Source organism: Tilletiaria anomala, assembly GCF_000711695.1.
Source record: "Tilletiaria anomala UBC 951 chromosome Unknown K437scaffold_214, whole genome shotgun sequence".
Classification (NCBI taxonomy): Eukaryota; Fungi; Basidiomycota; class Exobasidiomycetes; order Georgefischeriales; family Tilletiariaceae; genus Tilletiaria; species Tilletiaria anomala.
The window spans coordinates 1-6,356 of NW_013546808.1; the positions used below are offsets into that span (position 1 = coordinate 1).

Here is a 6,356-nt window from a genome sequence, read left to right on the forward strand (position 1 = left end):
TGCCTAGCCTTGCATCTGTTACTCTGGTTGGGTGCTGTGCATGGCTCATCACCCGACCGGCACCTCCATCGCTCGTCTTCTCTCAGCCATGTGCTCCGTGGCTCTCGCTTGTGATTGAGCATGTGCCGCTGGTGCTAGCCAGCCACTTTGTATCCATTCGATTGGCGCGGCTCATCAGCTAGCACATACAATTGGCAGTTGCCAGATCTCCCATTCACTAATGATTACTATGCTGATGACGGACGCGACGCTGTTCGCCCCGCTGGCACCCACGTTCTACTGTCATGAGTGTACAGAAATGATAAACCCGCAACCAACTGAAATAGCTCTCCTTGCAAACAAAAAATCAACAGGCGCATACGTGTCAATGGTTACTAGCGACCCTCCCGAAAGGCCACGCAATGCCCAGCTGATCGCATTAAACTATCGTCAGGCACCTATCGGAAGCGATAAGATATATGAAAGCCGCAGATCCAAAATGGATCATCAAGTGCGCCGTTTTAACAGCCTACACCACGTCTCAGGAATCTCAGCAGGTAGAAACGTTAGTTTCTGCGACCACGCGACCCCGGCCTCCAGATCGAGGACGCTGACCAGAAGAGGCATTGTCAAGTTCTTCAGATTAGTGTCTCGCAGTACCACATTCATGTCCTGTTTGCTCTGCCATCTTCGCTCACAGGTGCACATACACGGCTTGGCGATCAATCGAGCCTTTGGACGAAGTTCTGTAGAGCTGAAACATGAGGCGTTCACGCGTATGTACATATATGTATCCATGGCAAAAAGAGCGCTTCACTTCCAACCAGTGTTCGCGCAGTGTTCAAGTACAAATGTCGCCCTCACAGCGACATCTCGCTGCATATGTCACCTTTTCCACTGCACCTTTCGTGGCGTGGTACTCTGTTCCATCAGTTGAGAGGTTTGGCGCACCTTATCAATTATCAAGCAGCACGGCAGCTTCTCCGCCGCTTGTTTCAGCCTTGCAGCTTCCTTGCGCCTGCCCTGTGCCTTCTCCTCAAGCTCTCTCTTCTCGCGCTCGAATATCTCTGCTTGCTGTTTCTGCCCAGCCGCTTCTCGCTCACATTTCTTTTGCTCCTCCTCTTCTTTGCCGCTTCGCTCTTGCGCCCATTTCTGCTCTTTCTCTTCGCGGTTCCTTCGCACGTCCTCTTCCTGGCGCTTGCGCTCTTTGCCTTATTAGGTGCATCCTCTGCATCTTGGTTCTTTCTATCTTCCTCTTTCCTTTGTGCCTCAGCCGTCTCTTGCCCGTCCCCAGACTCGCCGAGCATGTCACCAAGATCTGATATGCCAAAGCCATCTAAAGGCTGTGCGGCCTGCGGAGACTGCGCTTTGGAAGCGAAAGGCCCGCCAAAACTGAAGTGTGATGAGGTCGGCACGTCCGCCCCGAAGACCGGAATTGCTGTGCTTTGATTGGATCGCGCCGCCACTGCCGAAGTTAAGTTCTCCAGCCGGTGCATCCCCTTTGGCTAGGGATCCAAAACCCCCGGAAGATGTGTTTCCAAAGCTGGACCCCATGCTGGGCTCAACTGCTTCATTGGTAGATGCACCTGGGGATGCTTGGCCAAATACATTGGGTTGTCCGAAGGCGCCTGTCTGCACAAATGCACTTGCTCGACCGAATGCGGTTGCCTGGCCAAAAGCGGGTGCTCATGAACCAAATCCGAAGGTTGAACCAAAAGCAGGTGTTGAGCCGAAGGCAGAAGGGGTACCGAATGCAAGTGTGGTAGAGGGAGTCGTCCTTGTGGCATTGCCAACGGAGAAGGGTAGTGCAGTGGCCTGTGGTTTGGGACTCGGCATCGCTCCAGACATTGTGCTTAAAGCATTGCTGTGTTTCTGTTGAATATGTGGACATCTCCACTTCGGCCCCGTTCGAGACACCGAGGTTCTGCTGCATAGAGGCATACGCTGCTCCAATTCCATGGATGACGTGATACGCGAGCGAGACCACATCGTTTGTGTAGATGTAGAGGATGGGCATAAATGGAAATTCGTCCTTCTCACTTTCACCTCGGGCGGCGGCGTTAGGGTCGTCAACATTGGTGAAGATAAGGTCGAGGCTGAGCGCTACCGGAGAAGTGGCGACATCCTTGTCGACAGATCACAAAGGCAATGTCGGTCGCGATGCCTCTTCTAGCTCCAATTTCCTCCATCCACCGGCTTCATTTGGCCGTGCATCATTTTTGCTGCCGATGATACCCAGATCGGTGCTAGACACGTTGCCAACGAAGATAAGATGCTTGAACTCAGCTCATTCTTTCAGCCTTGCGCAGTACCGCCTCTGCTTTGGGCCACCTCCGAATCCGAAGATGGGCGCAGGGTCAAGCGGAAAGTGGACGAACTTGATCTGCTTGGTAGAAGCGTCTCGCAATATGACGAACACCTGATCTTCGTCGCTGACGTCTGCATCGTTGCTGGCCGAGCTCGCGTAAGTAGCAAGAAAAACGTAATTTTCGATGCAGCGCAAGTCGGCGACGCAAAACTCGGCGGAGAGTTCCTCTGGCTTGACGGTCATGTCCTTTTGCTCACCCGCTGGTGTGAATTGCATGATTTCCCCGGTGACCAAACCGAGAGCGAGCTGCTTGCCCTTGATGGACCAGCAAACGGATGTGACGCGAATGAGCAGCAAGCCCGGTGCTAAAGGCTCCTGTCCGCACGTTGAACATGATGGACTGGCTTGCTGCTGCCCTGCTGGACGAGCCCGCCTGCGAGTAAAGAGCGTCAGGAAACTCAGGCAGGTCCAATGGGTTCTCCACAAGATCGAGCAGAATCAGACCCGGGCTCGGTGGCTGGAGCACCGCGGTTGGCACCTGCAGTGCATCATTGATCTCACATATCAGCATTTGACGGTAGCGTCTCTCGTATCATCCAACCTCACCAGGTCGCATGCAAGGAGCTTGGCAGTCTCCCATATTGCGATCGTGCCATTGCTCAGTCCGACCAGCACCCTTTCTCCGGCATCCGCAAACCTGACAAAGCTAGGCGTCGCTCCGAGTGCAGGATGGGAGACTGTCTCAATCTGGGCAGCTGGGCTGAGCTGCGGAGTCGAGTGATTCGAGCCGGATGCGAATGTTTCCCGCAAGCCTTCCAAGGGATGGAGCAGCAAGCTTGCACTTGTCGCTGCTATGCACAGGCTTTTGCTATTGGACACGCTGAAAATGCGACCGACACCGCTTTTGGGGATGTCGAGTGGGGACGACAACCGCACGTACACATTCTTCTGAAGCTGCTGTAAGTTGAGATTCTGTTGCATATTATGTCCCAGTTTACGTTATCAGTCAGAAACAACTCCCTATATACTCGTACAATTTCACTACCTTCCACACACCTTGAGCTTCTCTTCTCCTGCCTCGACCTGTTCAAGCGCCATCTTTGGCAGGCCTACTCGTGCACGTGCTCACGAGAAGCACACAACCGCTGCGACTGCTTTTGCCCGATGCGCCTTCTGATCACGCACCGCACTTATATGTACCCGCCAACAGCTTCGGTGGATAGGACGCCGTCCGGCGATGCTGGACATGTCAGATGCACTGAGCAAGGAAGGGAGGCAGCAGTCAAGATGAACGCGCTGCCAATATGGAGGTCCATAGTACGCGCAGTAAGGGCGCAGTCAGGTTATGTTTGCCCGAGATATTATCTGTGCTCGCGATAAGCGGGAGGGCCGAGCCTCGACATTTGGCGAGCAATACTTTTTTAATCCATTTGTTTCCTTACGTCTTCGACAAAGTAGAGTTGTCCCTACACTCAGTGCCTCACGCAACTTACGCCACTGTTCAGGAGCTTGTGAGGAGACGCTTCGTACGCTCTTCCTTATCTTGATCTTTCATAGTGGGTGGTCTCCAACCCCCACGCCGCAGCGTGCTGTCCCAACCCGCGTGTGATTTCTTTACGACACCCACCATCCCGGACCCAGAGACACGCACCTACCTTTACAAACTTGACGCTAGAAACGTCCGATAGCCTGCGGGGAACTTCCTGACATGGTACCTCTTTCGATGTATGTCTCGTTTCGGTTTTCCCTCCGTTATCGTCGGCGATGTTTCCCAGCGAAGGCTGACCTCGGTATGGAAATCCATCGTCCCAATCTCCAGGTAGAAGACAAGTTGATCCACTTCTCCAACGCGCACCAGCTCGTCACAGTCTTGCAGAAGTGGTTCTTTAAAACACTTCTACCCGTAGAAACGCTCTGGAGAAATGCTCTACTTGTACATCCTGCCGCGCTTAGTTATCCGGCGAGATCAGATACTCCAATTCAGCTCCGTTGGTGACACCAAGTTCGGGCACACCTACGGTATGAGTCTCGTCGGTCTAAATGCGAGTGATGCATCGCACCCCCCGCTGAATGCAACGTCTTACACACAAACACACACAGGCCATGGGTCCAAAGACGCAGTCCGAGAAGTGCGTAGAGATTCATCACAAGGTGGACGGTAGCTGGGGGGTTCCAAAGTTGCCCTGTTGACTGATGTATAGCACGGAAAGAATGGAAAAATGCATGCTGCGTGCTACGTGACGCCCTCTAGTACCTGCTTCCATGCCTCCATTTTGCGCCCGGTTTTCTCTTTCTCCCACTTAGCGTCCGCGGCAATCGCGTTCACCGTAGACGAAGAAGGGAAATAAGTCTATTTGCCCTGCCATCGGCCTTTGCCTCTGCTCTTGAAGCAGTCGCCAAAAGCCCTCCACAGCTGCTCAGCCGCATTGGCGATAAACTGTTCTGTGGACGAGGGCATGGCCAAGGGCGCATGCCTTGCACCTACCTCCTTGTTGCCACCACTGACTGGTCCATCCGCTTCTGGCACTGGCCGCTGACGGTGCTTCAAATGCGATGATCAGCAGCGACTCGGTGCTGTCGCCCATGGCGAGCAGCGATTCTGGAGCGGTCGCTCGGGAGCTGAGGCAAAGCAACGTCCGCAGGTCTTCCACCGTGCGGACCTGTCGATAAACGCTCTAAACAACTCATGCGACGGCGCTCAGCAGCTCGAAGTATGCGACGGCTCGGTGCAAGGTGACTGCGCACATGTGCAGCACTGGGCCGTTGTTCGCCGCAGCGTGCTGATGGTGCGTTTGCAGAGTGTACATGCCGTAAAGCTTTTCCTTCCTGCATTGGAGCCGCGCCAATGTTCCGCTTTCCCCAATGCCGTCTACGACCAAAGGCGAAAGAGCAGACTGCACGACAGCCTCCGCAAGGGTCAGCGCGACCTCTTCCCTGAGCTGGAATTCGCGCTTCCTGGCGCCCTTCTCCATGACCATCAGCAAGTCCAGCCGCATGGTCGTCTCCCCCTCGCGCAGCCGAGGGTGCGCGATATACTCGCCAAGATGCCGAACGACTTGAACAAGCTGTGCAAGGCGCAGCGCCCGACGTCAAAGTATAGGCACACGTTGCTCCTGCGGATCTTGGACGCGTCAGGGTAGATATGTAGTGCAGGAAGAGAAGAGACGACCAATGTGTCCCACATCATCTGTCTCATTTCGATACTTGGGGCCAGCTCTGCCATGTTGGTTCTGGAGCGACCGTGTCACACTCACAGATTCATGTCTATCCCGCCGATATTGACGGTTCGGATGACGCGTTCAGGTTTGACATCGTCACCCGTGCCGTCTATACCAGTTGCGTAGTTCTAAGCCAGCTTTGCTGGCGCATTTGTGAAGTGCTCCATTGGCTCGACCGCAACAGAGATCGAATAACCCCGCTCGATGGAGGCGCTCAGTTCTACTCTGGTGCTCTCTAGCTCCGCATCCTTCGGAGCGCGCAGGTGCTCGACGAATCACGGCTGTGGACAAGCGGCGAGGTCCAATGAAAGCGTTGGCAGTGGCCGATCAAGCGCATTTAGGTATGCAGATAAGAGGTGCTGCCCCTATGCTGCTGAATGTGGTTCTTGCGTCTCTGCCAGGCGACCTTCGAGAGGACCTTGCACCTAGTTGGAGCAGACTCTCCGGCGACGCGTCTGAGGGAATACGGGCTGTATGCACGGCATCAAGTTTGCGTCGAACGGCAGAGATGACCGGAAGCTCGGCCGGCTGTGGCCTTTTGACAGACTCGAGCAGCTGCAGCGTTCCCATATAGCGTGCCTGACCTCCACTCTCGGGAAAGATTCTCGTGTCCTGGAGCAAGACATGCCACAGCTCACCAGTTTCTTCTGTTATGCTCGATACTGGTGCATTCTTTGCCTGCTTTTCGTCCTTATTGCCGCCGCCGCTGCCATTCTTGGCCTTGTTGCTGCTGCTGTCACGTGCAATGGATAACCTTTTGGCTGAATGGATGACCGTTTGCGAATACCTCTACCTCTACCTCTACCTCTACCTCTACCTCTACCTCTACCTCTACCTCTACCTCTACCTCT

General features: G+C 54.4%; 5 protein-coding genes across 5 annotated transcripts; 2 read left to right on the plus strand and 3 right to left on the minus strand.

The window, feature by feature from the left end:
• The first annotated feature begins 460 nt into the window (after positions 1-460).
• Positions 461-1,489, plus strand: K437DRAFT_78195 (uncharacterized protein). Its single transcript, XM_013384338.1, has 2 exons — positions 461-536; positions 680-1,489. Exon 2 carries the CDS (start codon positions 862-864, stop codon positions 1,426-1,428), a length of 567 nt encoding a protein of 188 aa, XP_013239792.1. The 5' UTR covers positions 461-536; positions 680-861; the 3' UTR covers positions 1,429-1,489.
• K437DRAFT_78150 (uncharacterized protein) lies at positions 1,490-2,234 on the minus strand. Its single transcript, XM_013384339.1, has one exon. It carries the CDS (start codon positions 1,994-1,996, stop codon positions 1,550-1,552), a length of 447 nt encoding a protein of 148 aa, XP_013239793.1. The 5' UTR covers positions 1,997-2,234; the 3' UTR covers positions 1,490-1,549.
• A 32-nt stretch (positions 2,235-2,266) lies between these two features.
• K437DRAFT_276984 (uncharacterized protein) lies at positions 2,267-3,732 on the minus strand (the record flags this gene model as incomplete). The annotated part of the gene is made up of 4 exons (XM_013384340.1): positions 3,344-3,732; positions 2,894-3,259; positions 2,673-2,825; positions 2,267-2,602 (listed from the first exon to the last, which is right to left on the minus strand). The coding sequence occupies exons 1-4, from the start codon at positions 3,383-3,385 to the stop codon at positions 2,267-2,269; spliced, it is 897 nt and encodes a 298-aa protein (XP_013239794.1). The 5' UTR covers positions 3,386-3,732.
• Positions 3,733-3,746: 14 nt separating this feature from the next.
• K437DRAFT_260371 (uncharacterized protein) lies at positions 3,747-4,518 on the plus strand. Its single transcript, XM_013384341.1, has 2 exons — positions 3,747-4,012; positions 4,107-4,518. Exon 2 carries the CDS (start codon positions 4,210-4,212, stop codon positions 4,447-4,449), a length of 240 nt encoding a protein of 79 aa, XP_013239795.1. The 5' UTR covers positions 3,747-4,012; positions 4,107-4,209; the 3' UTR covers positions 4,450-4,518.
• A 39-nt stretch (positions 4,519-4,557) lies between these two features.
• K437DRAFT_78161 (uncharacterized protein) lies at positions 4,558-5,764 on the minus strand. Its single transcript, XM_013384342.1, has 2 exons — positions 5,542-5,764; positions 4,558-5,408 (listed from the first exon to the last, which is right to left on the minus strand). The coding sequence occupies exons 1-2, from the start codon at positions 5,547-5,549 to the stop codon at positions 4,832-4,834; spliced, it is 585 nt and encodes a 194-aa protein (XP_013239796.1). The 5' UTR covers positions 5,550-5,764; the 3' UTR covers positions 4,558-4,831.
• Positions 5,765-6,356: the final 592 nt, after the last annotated feature.